The sequence below is a fragment of the Pteronotus mesoamericanus genome, unplaced genomic scaffold (genome assembly GCF_021234165.1).
Source record: "Pteronotus mesoamericanus isolate MK-2021 breed Mesoamerican mustached bat unplaced genomic scaffold, CSHL_Meso_final contig_105, whole genome shotgun sequence".
NCBI lineage: Eukaryota > Metazoa > Chordata > Mammalia > Chiroptera > Mormoopidae > Pteronotus > Pteronotus mesoamericanus.
Genome location: NW_026555006.1, coordinates 16,628,449 through 16,643,558, shown reverse-complemented (window position 1 = coordinate 16,643,558; position 15,110 = coordinate 16,628,449). Strand labels below are relative to the sequence as shown.

Here is a 15,110-nt window from a genome sequence, read left to right as displayed (position 1 = left end):
TGATTTTTCCAGAAGTCCTTCATGCCTTTAAAGTGAGATAGCTCCGTTTTTTTCAAATATTGACAATCACTTTAAAGTTAAAACACACAGATACAATTGAGCTGGGGGTGCAACCAAACACATCTGAGGGATGGACTCAGCCCTTAGGCTCTGACAGAAAGTAAGTGTTCATGAAAATAGAAAAACTGTACTAAAGGTCTTGACTCTGCACTCCCCACACGTCCTGCCGTATTAGGAAGATGTTGCCACCTGGTCATATGACCTTGACTTTCTTCTTTTGCTGTCTGAATTTTTTCTCTTGTGTCTTGCCAAATACATGGTTCTTGTCTTATTAACAAGCCTAGGGGCCCAGCATTTTAAGCATTTGTATGTACAGGGTGCATTACTGATAGGCACTGCTGTCTTTCCTCCCAATGACCCTATAAGATAGGTATTGTGCCCCCTTTAACAAATGAGGGGACAGACAAGGAGCTGGAGTAATATCCGGATATTGAAGGCAAGATGAGAGGGGAAGTGGAAGCCTGTTGTCTTTTTTTTTTTTTTTTTTTTTTTTTTTTTTGGCCTGCTCTTTTATTACAGCCACAAGGGGTGTGTGTGCTCATGAACATTGGCTTCACTCCAGTGATTCAATTACTGGCCAGGCCCTGATGACTTGGGCTGCAGAACCTGGTGCTTCTTGGTGCCCGCCTTCCAGAGTGCGCTCCGCAACACTCTGTCCACCTCCACCCTTCTCTACCTGCTTTAGGTCTCTCTAGACAAAGATTAAAATGCTCATATTTCCCTAACAGAACATCTTGTTCCTAGGAATTTCTAGGACCCTGAGAATTCAGATGAACAACAGCATTAAAACCAATGCAAATTATTTGAATAGCTAAATACTACATATATTTATTCAAGTCAGCCACATGTAAAAATGAAAACAAGGCTACAGAAGCAATAACCAGAGTTTTACCAAATTGGGGGTCTGCACAGGTATACACAGGCCTTCTAGGTGGGATGGAGCACTGGTGGCTCAGGATCTCCAGATGCTGGCCTCAGTCGACAGCAGCAAGAACATTCTTGACTAGCTTGCGGACAGGAGAGGAGAGGCCTGTCCTCCAGGGCATGAGAGAGGCACAGATGATACCTTCTGCACCAGAAGGGGTATTGCACAAACATGAGGCAACCAGCAAGCACGCAAGTCCAGGTCATGAAGTGTCAAGGTCACCCTTGATTAAGAACCGTCCCGATTAAGAACCATCCCATGGACTGTTTGGCGATGACCTGAGTGTTTGTAATCAAATCAATTGGAATTCCATCCTTTCCATGGTACAGTGGGAAGTGTGGCTTCTGGGGTCAAAAGGCTTACAAGCTAGGTTAACTTGGGGCAGGTTTTTCTAACCTCAGTTACTGCATCTGTAAAAGAAGGATGAAATAGTAGTATACCTTTTGGAATTATAGCACGGCTTCATGGACAAGTGCATATGAAAGCACCATGTGCAGTCTAAGATCCATACAAATAGCAGCTATTGTTTGCCTTGGAAGCTATTCTTGGAGCAAGAATAAAGCATGCTTTTCATACACCTAGTAGCACAAACAGCCAGACATCCTTGCCATTAAGGGAAGACCAAAGAAAACCCTCTGTAGGTACAGAGATGTTCAGAGATATTTGTTTCCCAGGCTCTCCCTGTGATTCTGCCTCAGCCAGCTGTTGAGATGCTAAGCTGCAGCTGTAAGTTGGGAGTAAATCCTCATCTAGACCTTTAGCCCCTGCACACACCTCCCACACAAGAATCAAACAGCAGTGGCCCTCCTTGCAGAAAATGAGGCAACTCAGCTTGTTCAGTTGAAACAATATAATTTTGATCTGATTTCTCCATAGGAAGAGTGTTATAATAAGATTATATTCTCTCAAAAGAGGCATTGTATTTGAGCTGGGAGCCTGAGAGCAGTTGGCAGGTCAGAAAGGGGTGGCACTCTACCTGAAGCGGAGGGAAAGCCATCTGGGTGACGGGGCAGGCTGTTCGTGAGGGGCAGGTCAGAACTCAGATGCTGGAAAAGAGGAAGCTGCAGGGAGCCATGCTGGCAAGTGTGCACTGGGAATTGCTAGCTGTTTTTAATCATGGCTATAATACAGTCAGGACGTAAGACAGGCCTCCATGTACTAGATGCAAAGCTTCTCACCCATTGTAGAGGGGCCTACCCGAGCACTTTATAAATAGAGCCTGACTGTGGACTATTTGCTTAAGGCTCTGTGGGTGGAAGCAGTGACTGAGCCTGTTCTTGATCTGTGTGGACTGTTCCGCAGTTACAGGAAAACTTGCTCAGACCTTGGAAACTTAATGCCCTGGAGGTTGAGAAGAAGAGGAGAATGCTTGGCGTTATTCTCATGCAAAGAGAACATTATGAAAGTCCTTAGGGTGCAGCCTGGAGACCACAGGCTGCTCAGAAAGGGTATCATGTTTGCTTCCTAGAGGCTGGGGGGCCAGTCCTCAGAACCAGGGCCAGCTGGCAGGGCCAGTTTAATATGCTACGGGGAGCAAAATATGGAACTGGCGTACGTGAATCAGGGCACTTCATACTTTTCACAGTGAGGTTGCCTACTGCTTGGGTTCCCTTTCAAAGGCTCTGTTAATAAGCTTTGGCCTGGGAGCACTGAAACAGCTGAGCCACACCACTGGGTATGAGCAAAATCACCGGGAGGAGATCCTAGGCCTCTGGGGTGGAGCAGGATGACTGAAGAATCTGAGGAAGAGGCAGCTGGTCAAAGAATGTATTGAAATGAGGTCACCCTAGGCCTAGGCCACCCTGCCGCGCCCCAGCATTCCCACCCCCACCCCCACCCCCAGTTTCCTGCACTGCTAGAGCTTCTTTAATTTAGGGGAATTTTATGTTGGATGTCATGAGTCATTTCATTCTGTGCTGACACTAGAGTGCGGCAGAATTGCCTAGAGATGCTTAAAAAAAAAAAAAAAAAAACAGCTGATGCCCATAGCCTACCAGACCCAGTGCGTCAAAGCCCTTGAGGCTTGTTGACCAGGGAGGCAGACAGGTACACAGAGCGTTTCAATTCACTGTACAAGGGGAGACCCCCGAGGATAAGTATAATAGCAGCTCCTGTTTATAGAGCGCCTTGATCCTGTGCTAAACACTGCATGTGCACCAGCAAGTTAAATCCTCCAACAAAATAGTATTCTTATATTACAAATGAGAAAACTCGGGGAAAAAGAGGAAAAAGAAAAAAAAAAACCCAACTCGGGCTCATGGAGATTTAGTAACGTGTTTCAGTGACCAGTTTCATCTAGCTAGTATGTGGCAGAGGCAGGGTGCAGACTCAGGAATGTGAAGCTTGCTGATTAGGCTGGATTTTCAAAGTTCTGCACACAGTTATATTTGTGCATTTGACCCAAAGCTGCCTCCGACCTTAGAGGGTACAAGCCCTACCCAAGTCCTTGAACTCAGCCACTGGGAGCATTCTAAGCATGGAACTCGGGTGGACACTGTGGAGCCAGTGGGTTGCCAGTGTCTGTGCAGCCTTGTCTGATCTAAGCCTTTATGGCAGATATGCTTTGTGCAGCCGCAGCCCCTCCACAAAGTTGAGACAGCCTGGGTTTGCTACTGGCGCCACGGTGCCCTAAGACTTTGTTGAGCTCTTGCATAGTGCCAAGGAAGCACACCTACTGTCCACCTGCTCCTATGAGTCATAGAACTGCCACAATGCTACCGGGCCTGCCAGCTCTGCGTTTTCCTCCAATTGCTACCAAGCCAAGAGAGAACTTAGTTGTATATGGCAGGAGCTCCAGACAGCACTCTTCCGCAGCCTGCCTTCCTCTCAGACTGTGCCATTGGACAACCAGATGGGTCAAAGCTTAAGATCCAGGAGGTTTCCTTTGATTTTCACTAGGTGGCTGGGGAAAGAGAGGAAGAGGAGAGCCTAGAATCTAAGGGCTCAGGCAAGGGTCAACCCATGAACATGTGGTGGGGACAGGATTAGCAAGAGCCCTGGCTGCCAAGATGAGGCCAGAGAAGTCAAAGGAGGAAGTGATTAAGTTTCATAAGTTTCATTCAATATGTCAGGCTTTAAGGCTTTTCATTGTGTCCCATTTTGACATTTGCTGTGGATCTGTGTCATTGAGAATCTCCCAGCTGAGAAGGTCCCACTTTTTCATGATAGCACCTAAAAATGCACCCTTTGCGGAGAGTCCTGCAGAGGCACTATCTTTTGCCATTTTCTGTTGCCAGAGCTTACATCCTTATAATGGTTGGGTAAGAGAGCCAAAAGGAAATAAAACCAAACCTTCTGTTAAAGTACACAGCGGTAGCGTTAACTGCATGTGGAAACATGGCCTCTGGTTGCACGTGCTCCCCTTTGCAGGGGGCCCCCTAACTACTGCAAATGTTTATGTGTATTCGTTTCCCTTTAGAAAATCCCACAAAAGGCTACTCTATGCTGTACGTGGGGTGCATGGATTAAACTTCTAACTAGGACTGGGTTTCTGCAGACCAGAGATTTATGAAGGTGCTCGCATGCGTAGCAGGCTTAGACACCTATACCGCCACTCACTATTTTAGGGTTATTTTAGTAACTACCTCACAGAAGTTGTTGACTGGGAAAATGCATCCTTTCCCCCTAAGGTAATGCAAAGCATTGTAAATGTTTAAACAACTTAAAGATGACCGTTATTCACCTTTTTAAAAACTCTTTTCAGATTTCAGGTAAAAAACAGTAACTGAAGATGTCAAGCAAAACAGCAAGCACCAACAACATCACCCAGGCAAGGAGGACTGTGCAGCAGTTAAGACTAGAAGCTTCCATTGAAAGAATAAAGGTAAGATGGTTTGATTGGATTATACAGGTTTTCTGATCAGTTCCCTCACTCTCCAAAGGCTAGGCCACATTTCATAGAAGGTAATGCTATTTAATGCAGCTTGGTGCCAGGATTTTCCTAGAGCAAGCTGAGAGGCTTAGGATCTTATCTTTCATTTCTACCTAGCACAGGCCTCCTTTCAAAAGCACTGGGGAGCCAAAGTGTCTGAGTTAGCCTCTCTATTTGGACAGAAAACCTAAAACCCATGGCAGGATTTCCTGAGGACCTGCCTTCCCTGAACGAACATGGTCAAAGCCTGTGATCACTTGAGTTTTACGTTGGGACGGGGATTCTTCGTCATCCCTCTGGAATGTATTAAGTGTTCTGGATTTATCAGTGCATGTAACAAGTCAACAGTCAGGATCTCCTTTTTAGGAGAATGCAGCTTGTTAAATGAGTGAGGACTTTAGTGACCATGTTCTGCACTCAGGGTGTTAAGATCTCGAAGGAACCGGAGAGCGTTTGTTAGATAACCTGACATTGGAGTCTTTTTCCTTCAAAATTGCAAGAAAGGACTAGGCAGTGAATGTCCTGGAAATGCTGCAAGTAGCACTGTTTCCTAAAAACTGAAGCAATCACCTGATCAATTTCTTTGGGCCTGGAGATAGTCACCTGTCTTCCAAACAGGAGGCCTGCCGTGCTGTGTTGGACAGTGTTCAGGTGAGGACACTGATCTGAGCATTCCACGGGATCTCCCACCCAGACTTCTGAACAGGCATGGCCTTTTCCATTTTTAACTCATGCCAGAGGAAGACACTGCATCTTCCCATGCCAGCTTTGTCTCTCTTTTTATTTCCCCAAGCCCAATCAGTTAATCTTGAAACTCTAGTGGAATTTGGCTCTATATTGCTTCAGAATTTTGGCTCCACATCCATAAATCAGTTAACTCTGTTCTGCATCCTTACTGATTTTTTTTTTTTTGATACAAACTAAGACACAACCTTCCCTTGATTCGCATATACTTTTCCTTACCTCCTCACAACCTTTTATTTTGAGAAATTTCAAATCTATGGAACAGTTGTAATACCAAACACTCATATACTCTACCAAGATTCATCAGTTGTTAGCATTTTGCCACATTTGCTTTCTCTCTCTCTCTGTCTCTGCACACACATACTCACAAAATACATATTTTTTTTTTACTTTGAAACACTTAAATGTTATTGGCAGACATCGTGACTTTTCACCCCTAAATACTTCACCATCTATCTCTCCAAAGTACAAGAACATCCTCCTACATAACCAGAGTAGGAGCAGAACATTCAGAATCAGCTAAGAATTCTCTCTGACACACAGTTCATTCATGAGGAATTCAGGCCACTCTCTCTGCAGAGGGGCCCTCACTTGAGATCAAACTGTATGCTGGCAATTAGATTCTGGTTAAATGTTTTGGCCGGAACACTAGCTCTTTGGCGGTATGTCCTCAGTGTTCACACTAGGAGATATGATGTCAGTTTAATCTCATGATTAGGAAGGCCTTTAGGTGCCAGATTTTGCCATGTAAAAGCACCTTTCCCTTTTTGAGAAGTAATTTGGGACTGACACTGTGAGACCCTGCTTATCCTGTTCTCTGACAGTCTTCCATCCAATAGGTGAGCATGCAAACACACTTTTTTAAAGTTTGTAAATAAAGTATTTTCTTTCTTGTTTGTTTGCTGTGCTTTGTCTGCATGTCAGGTTTCAAAGGCCTCAGCGGACCTCATGTCCTACTGTGAGGAGCACGCCAGGAATGACCCTTTGCTGGTAGGGATACCAACCTCAGAAAACCCTTTCAAGGATAAAAAAACTTGCATCATCTTATAGAAGAAGAGTGAAACGGTCCCTCACTTCTTCTCAACAAATCAAATGATGAGCAGCTCCTTGAAGAGAATTACCTTCAGCTTATTTGGTAACCACTGCTAATAACTAAAATGCTCTTAAAGTGGAATAATAGACTCTGAAGTCTTTATTTTCCAAGTCGTCCTTTCTCTGAAATACGCTTTTACTGATCTAACACAAAATAACAATCTTGTTTTCCATTTGGTAACTATGGTGTCGTATTAGGTTACTGCTTAATGAAAGTCTGTTTAGGCCTTTTAAAAAACACAATTACATACTTCAAATATATGAACGATCCAGTTATGTCAAGGCCTAAATTACCTAAGCCCCTGTTTAGATAAAACGCCAAGAATAACTTAAGTCCTTACACCTTTATGTCATAATTGTTCTTAATAGGGTTGTGCCAACCTGTACTGTGTACACAGGTGGAGTGTGTGTGTGTGTGTGTGTGTGTGTGTGTATCTTTGTATATACACATATCAAAACTTACTTGCTTATTAAAATTTCTCTCTCTCCATACCATCAGTTCCTCGGCTTCAGAAGTTATTGTAAGCTATGTATAGGTAGCATAAGAAATTCTTTTCACATAGTTATTGTACAAAAGAAAAGAGCATCCTAAAGGTTGTATTCACTGTAATCAAGTAATGAAGTCATCTCTTGCTGACCCTTTTCGGCTACAACAAACTGTGCAGTTAAAAGTTTAAAAGAACTGAAAGTTCTTTTATAATGTGAGGTATTCATTCTCAAGAGGCCTTTCGGGCTTCAGCAATCATGAGTCTAGAAAAAGGGGACATAGCTCTTGGGGAGAACACAGGGCCACTGTCCCCACCCCCCACAGGGCTCACGTTCTCTGGTTTAAGGTAGACACCTCGGAAATTTCCACCTTAATGATGGGAATGAGACCAAGTGCACTGGAGCCGGGCAGAGAGAGGAGCAGGATGGTATGCAAACCAGCTGCTGCTCTTGACCAGACTTTGTGATCTAGCTCCTCTTTTTCTCTCTGCCTTCCCTTTCTTTACCTTTCCTCACCTCCTAGAACATCTGTCTGCAGAGGTCCTGTTCACTGCCCCAGCCCAGGGGGGTGGAACATGCTGAGAATGAAACATAGAAAAAACATGAAGGTGTCAAGACACAAGCTCTTTTCGCAGTGTCAGTGTCATCCCTGCCTTGTCCACGAACTGTCCAGGAGAGGAGGGACTCGGTGGCACATGACTTAAGCCCAGGGGCTCCAGCAGCTGGGCATTGGGTTCCTTGATTTTCCTCTGGGCACGAGTGTAGCCCTCACATCCTCGAAATTTCCAGTGGGGATCCCAAAAGAAGGACTTTCCTATGACCAGAGAGTCTGTTAAGTTTATTAAAAGGGAAGAGAGGTTCTTTTTTTCTTAATGCTCACTAAGGGCCCAAACCATACACTTAGCCTTTGATATTTTCATTCATCTTCAGTTCCTTAAAAATAACTACAAATGAAGGATTAAAAACATTATTTACAATGGATTTTCTCTAGTTCTGTATAATCTTGTCCTACACTGCAAGCCCCTTTTAAAATCTAAGGTCTGGGCGTTGAGTATTAGATTAATTGTGGATGAACAAATGCCGGACTGTTTTAAACTGCTCAAATATAGTCATTCTTTCCCCACGTCACCTATCTCTTCAGCATTGCGAACTGCCCTCGCTTTCCAACACCATGTGAATCATGCCACTGCCTTAAACCTCTTGTCATCTAGGACATGCCCAGTTCCCAAGTAAATTATAGGCACCTGTTCAGGGGAGAGAGAGGTTTTACCTTTCGAAAGGTGAAATTTGACACGTACACTAAAAAGACAACTTCACATTTAATGCTTCACTTAAGGAGACTTTTTTTTTAATAAGTATATTTTTCTGGTAGTTTCAGAACACTAATCTTATTTTCATTCTGATTTTTAATGTTTCTTATATATTTATAATACATCTTATTAAAATATTTTCATGAAATTATGTTTATTATACAGTTATGTGCACATTTTCGGTAGCAGGCATAGATTATTCAGTACTAAAACATGTTCTTTTACCTAAGAGAAAACAAATACATTTTGTTATATATTTGTTAAGATGCTTATAGTGATAAGGAATGGACTTGAGGTCCCAGGAGATTTCATTTTATTTTTGCTGGCTAGATATCAAAGGCCGGGAGTATAAATGTCATGTAACTTCCTCAACAGGTATAGGGCCTGTTCAAAAAAAAAACGAAATCAAATCTTGTGATGCTGGACCCAAGGGGATTATGGAGGCGGCGGGGAGGGGGGCGGTAAATTGTAGCTAAATGTTGATTTACTTATAACTTAGACATCTATGTGAGAAAATATAATATATGTATACATATATATGATATGCAGAAGTCACTTTTATTTATCAGGCTTTATTCTACTTATGAAGCCACAGTTTAACTGTTCTGCAGTAGCTGGTTTATGATAATGATGAACAAATGCCCAGAGTGTGTTATTTTTTCCAACTACCACTATAAAGACACACTTAATCACATATATACACACACCTTCTTGGCTTCATATCTATGAAGCCATTTAAATACATTCACTATGCTTTGTCTTTGATGCTGCTTCTGTTAACAGTGATCTTTTTTTTTTTTCATTCTTATATCTATATTAGTTCATCATAAATCTGTCCAGTTGAGGCCAGAATCATGACAAGGTATCCTAGACAAAATTTCATGACTCCAAAGAATTTTACAGAAACACCTTTTTTTTTCCTAGAGAGAAAACACTTATATACCAAGTGATTCACAAGTTAAAAGTTGTAACTACTTTTTTCCTAAAAAGAATCAGGTTTTTACATTTTCTTACTAAATTAAAAAGTGCCATACTTTCAAAGGAAAGATCTGATTTGCTTTCTCTTTGTTTGGACTATTGTTGTACTTTACTTATATTAAACCATCAGAAAAAAATTATACCAATGATTCAGTACTTTTGAGGCATAGCTTAGGTAATGGAGGATGTGCCAAACTTTCTCTTTAGATACCTTCTCCTCAACTGATTTACTAATATAATAGTGTCATATGAATGATTACACAAATTTTGATTTAAGATCTAAATAGGTCCAAGAAGTGAATTATACTACATGTCAGTTCTTTCTTAATGAAATTACTATGATACAGAATATGTTATGAATTGTATTGATTTTTTTTATGATATATCTTTTACTAGGAAAAAGTGCATTGAATCGAATAGAATTATATGTATATTAAAATGGAGTGCTTACCTGAAGTAGGTGGCCTAGATTGTTTTCTAGCCAATCTTGTGTCTCTGTGTCATGTGACTTTGGACAAGGCGCTTCATCTCTCTGGGCCTCCATTTTGCCATTTGTAAAACAAGGGGCTTGAAGGGGATGGTGTCTGAGACCCCTTCCTGCCCCCAGAGTTCTCGGTCCAACGGCTTACCCCTCTACTCGTCTGCCAACCTGTTGGTGCTATAAGCTGCTTCAAATATAAAATTAGTTTGTCTATCGTGTACACTCATTTAATAGCTTATGAAAGGCCTTTTTGTCATACAGCTTTTTTTCTAGTTTTATGGACTTGATTACTGTAATAATGTCTTGTTTTTAGCCATGTATCTAAAAATGTATATTCTCTTGATGTCTCAGTAAATTTGATATATAGTTGATGGAATTTTGTTATTTTAAAACATTCTTTGGCTACTCATCTGTCCAGCATTTATTAACCTAAAAACTGTGATCATTGTTTGGAAATCTGTCCTATGGAAAGAATAAAAGCATTTATTTCACAGCTAACATGTTCACAGATTTGAAAGGAGTTTCATTAAAGCACCATTGCTCTGGTCTTCACTGGGTCAGTGCCTCATTGTGCCATCCTGCCCGTGTTTGGTTCAACAAGTTCAAAGAAGACCAGGTCTCTTCCCCTTTTTCTTCATTCAGTCAACATTTTCTGAGCACCTGCTGAGAGCCTGGTTTTGGACTCAGGCTCTGATGACACCCAGATGAATAAGACACACCAGCCCATGAGAAGCTTACAGTCTAGAGTGAGGAGGGTAGGAATAATGCCTGTGTAAACTGGTAATTATGTCACCATGTGAGAGGTGCCATAATTCGGGTGAATACACGGTGCTGTGAGAGCCCAGAGGAAAGAGAGCTCTTTCTCAGACAGGCCTGAGAAGGCTTCCCAGGGAGGTGATGTGATGTTTGAGCTGGGTCTTCAGAGAAGAAACCCTTTAAGCATTGGCATGAAGTCTGAGGAGGAAATGACAGGAAGAGGAGAAAAGGGGGCTCAGAGGTAGTGTGCCGAGTGCCTTCCATACTACTGTTTACCCACAAGAAACAGGAAGTCAGCGGAGGTTGTTAAGGAGTGATGTAAGGATTCCCAATGTGTGAAGGGCTGTTTCCCATCCTGAGACCCAGCAGTGACCATGGAAACAGATAACAAATGGAAAGGCCATTAGACTTGCAATGACTCACATTCACCAAGTGTTTGCCAAAGGTACCTGCCTCCTCCCTGGCCCTTTCCCCCAGGGCTGGGAATCCCACAGGGATGACGGAAAGACAGCATCCAAAAATGGGAAAACAGCCAGTTACAGACTGATCAGCTACAGAGGTGGCCTATGCTTTTGAGCACCCATAATCACACACTACAAAGGGTAGGAGCAAATGATAGTCATTCAGTCCTTTCTAAGAAGGGACTGAAGAATTTAGACACTTTGGTCATGAAATATAGGCAACAACAGGCAAGCACTTTATCTGGTACAGACAAAACTACCAGAAGTTTTTATGACTTTCAATGACAGACAGTTGTATTGAAGATGGTAGAGGGTTTGGGTAGTATTGAGTTTAAAACACGGTGAGAGAAAAGAGGTTAATGAGGCTGAAAAGGGTAAACCAAGGAATTTTGGCAGATGTAATGTTGCACTTCCTTAATGTTACGAACATGGAACTCAAACTTGAAGGTGAGAGAATGAGCAGTGGTCAGCTTCTCACTGGCAAGAGAATCAACTACATGTATACATACCGATACTCATTATAAGCTGTCTTACTTGGGGTTAAGTAGTCTTGAGTATTTCTCCCTCCTCCTTTCCCTATGGCCAGGTTTACAGACTTGGCTTACAGCTCTGACTATAGAACCTGGTTCCACCGTCAGCTCTAGCTATCTTTGAACAACCTGGTGTAACTATTGCCCTTAGCTTGTTCTACGTGCTCCTCTACACTTGTTATCACTCACCAGCAAATAACCTTTGTCTTCAGATGAGCCCTTTTGTTGCTCCAATTACTATCTTCTTATCTGAGTCATTCACATCTAATAAAGGTTGTTTAACTGTACAGTTGGTCTCCGGAACCCTCACCTCAACTATCAATATTTTTTAAGAAACTAGCATTTTCTCTGCCCTGAAGGAAAATGCAGTCCAAATAAGTCCATCCTAAAACGGTAATGACTTAATATATACAAGCCTGTCCGGAAGGTATCCAGCCATGTACTATGAAAAATAGATTTATCGAAGAAGATACAAGAAACATTGTACATAGAACAATGATGTCTCAGTATCCTTCAAAGTAGGCACCTTGGGTGCCTTGTCAGATTTTCCTGAATCTCATTGATGGTCTGAAATCTCTTCCCTTTCAAAGGTAATATTAGTTTTGGGAGGAGCCAGAAGTGACAGGGTGCCAGATCTGGGCTGTAGGGGAGCTGAAGCACCTGAGTGATTTGATGTTTTTCCAAAAAGCTCTGCATGAGATATAATGCATGAACAGGTGCATTGTCATTAGGAAGCTGCCAATCATCAGCTGCCCACAGCTGCAGCCTTCTGAATCATCCAGTTTCTGCAGAGGAATGTTCAAGCTTAATGCAAAATTCAATGCAGATTCATTGCTCTTCTTGCTCATTTTGAATGCAATAGCCACACAGTACACTCATTCCCTCAACAGCATCCACTGCCCCCACTGACTAGTACAGTGAAGTCATCATTGTTCACGCATGCACATTCCAGTCCTCTCTCCTTGGCTGCCAGTTTACATCAATGTCACACAAACTGTTCTTGTTATATTAACAATGGCTGGATTTTTTCCAGGCAGTCCTCGTAAGTCTGTAGAAGACCATTGGCCTTCTACAAAACAGAACTATGGAGAGAGCAATGCTTTGCACAAAGGAATGGAAGTTAATGAAATTTTAGGTTATCACTGAAATTCAATTTGACATATGGAACAATGCTATACTCCTAGATAATCTATTCAATTATTAAAGCAAGGAATTTAAATGGTTGTTACATAAGGGTAAGATCTTGAGTTTGGGAGTCTGAGAAATTTGCAGCTGAGACGTCTATGTGCAAGTTGCTACTTCTGGCCTCTAGATCCAATCCCTCACCCCCATCCCTACACAGACACACACACACACACACACACACACACACACTACTTTGCTTAATGACAGAAATGAGACCTCACCCCACTAAAAGACCTTAAATCTGTCCTGACATAGGATATTAGTCATGTGATGTGACAAGGACACCAGATCCACAATTGGTATGCTAAGGCAGGTCTAAGGCAGTCATTCACTAAGTAGACGTGGTCAGCAGTACCTGTTCTGTGACAGGCACTGACAGACCTGATCGTTAATGTACCCTAAGATTAAGGTAAAGATAACCTTAAAAGTTGGCATGAGAGATTTATTGGGTTGGCCAAAAAGTTCATTTAGTTTTTTCTGTAAAATGAAAGACATCTTTTTTACTTTTACTAATAACTATTGATTTTAATATTTTGAGAGTGTTGGCTACCTCCCACTTTAGCTTATGGTGGGTAGAGGCCAGGAGTGCTGCTAAACATGTTCCAATGCAAAGACAACCCCACAGCAAAGAATGATTTGGCCAACATGTCAATAGTACCAAAAAACTTTGCAAACAACTTTTGACACATTTGATCAGTCACAGCACCTTCTCAATACACTGCACACATTTTTTTGTGTGTGTGTTTCAGTTTTGTTTTTACCATTCTTAAAATAATAAAGCATAATATGCCTAAAATATTGTGTATGTTCTTCCATCTTCAATATTAAAATGGCTGCAAAAAATTCACCAATTTTTATTCTTTTTTAAATGCACACTCATATGACAGCTGTCACAATACAATCTAACAAAATTGTTTCCAATGAAGTTAAAGACAACTAAGCCCTACTACAGCCATCAGATGGAAAAAACTAAATGAACTTTTTGGCCAACCTAATAGATAGTATACAATTTTTTAATTTATTATTGTATATGTTTATATTACCATTGATTCTGAACAACACGGGTTTGAACGACACAGCTCCACTTATACACAAATTTTTTTCAATAAGTACCTGTACTTTTTTCAATTTGTGTTTGGGAGTCCACAGATGCAGAGAGCTGACTTTATGCATTGATCTACTCCATTTTCTATAGAGAACTTGAGCATCCACAGATTTTGGTATCCATAGGAGGTCCTGGAACCAGTCCCACATATATACCAAGGTACAACTAAGTATTTGAGGAGTCAAAAGTTACACACAGTTTTTTGACTGCTGGGGTGTCAGCGCCCCAAATCCCTGTGTTGTTCCAAGGTCAACTGTAGTAGGAAAACTAGAACTAGCACAAGTTGTGATATAAGTTTTCTTCTAAAATAGATGTAAATAAAAAGTATGCCAATTTATATTTTCAAAAATATAAACATATAATAGTACAGCTTGTACTTGGATATGTTAAAAATCATAAAGGAACCTTACAGTGTGTCTGGAAACAAATATCCCTTTGGAGAACTGCACTCCAAGCATCGTCCACGTGCAACAGATCATTGCTACTTTTAACCTTCAAGAGACCAATGTATTTTTTCATTGGCCAAAGCATTAGATGGATTGATTCTAAATAGACCCTTTTAGATCAGACATAGGGAGGTACATTTTCAATATGGGCCATATAACATCTATTGCTATTTACAGGCACTTGTGTGAGGCACTGGGGAAAGCAACATTGACACTAGGCTGGCACTTTGCATCTGTTCTCCCATTTGAAGCCTCACAAGAAGTAGATACCATATTACTCTATCTTCTAGATGAGGAACTGAGGCTTAGAGAAGCTAAGAATGTTTATGCAGGATCCTATAATTTAAAAGTACAGATGCTAATTTAATACACCTAGGTCACTCAGACTCTACAGCAAATGGACTGTCTTCGTATTTGTAGCATGGTTTGATAGGGTGAAAAAAACAAAACTCAAATTTAAAATAAATCAATTAAGGTAAGGTGAGCAAGTAAGTTCTTCAGTAATCAAGAGTGTAATGGCCTAGCCATGGCTAGTGTGGCTCAGTTGGTTGGAGTATTGTCCTGTACACCAAAAGGTTGCGGGTTCAATTCCAGTCAGGGCACATGCCTAGATTGGGGGTTCGATCCCCAGTTGAGGCCCATACAGGAGGCAACCAATCAATGTTTCTCTCATCAATGTT

At 41.6% G+C, this 15,110-nt stretch overlaps 1 protein-coding gene across 2 annotated transcripts in view; it reads left to right on the top strand.

Moving 5' to 3' along the window:
• Positions 1-10,581, top strand: part of GNG12 (G protein subunit gamma 12) — a 119,465-nt gene extending 108,884 nt beyond the window's left edge. For both annotated transcript variants that reach the window (XM_054574506.1, XM_054574513.1), the window contains exons 3-4: positions 4,689-4,808; positions 6,525-10,581. In XM_054574506.1, coding sequence (XP_054430481.1) covers positions 4,716-4,808; positions 6,525-6,650 — 219 coding nt within the window. In that variant the 5' untranslated portion in view covers positions 4,689-4,715 and the 3' untranslated portion in view covers positions 6,651-10,581. The remainder of the gene's footprint in view (positions 1-4,688; positions 4,809-6,524) is intronic.
• The last annotated feature ends 4,529 nt before the right edge of the window (positions 10,582-15,110 follow it).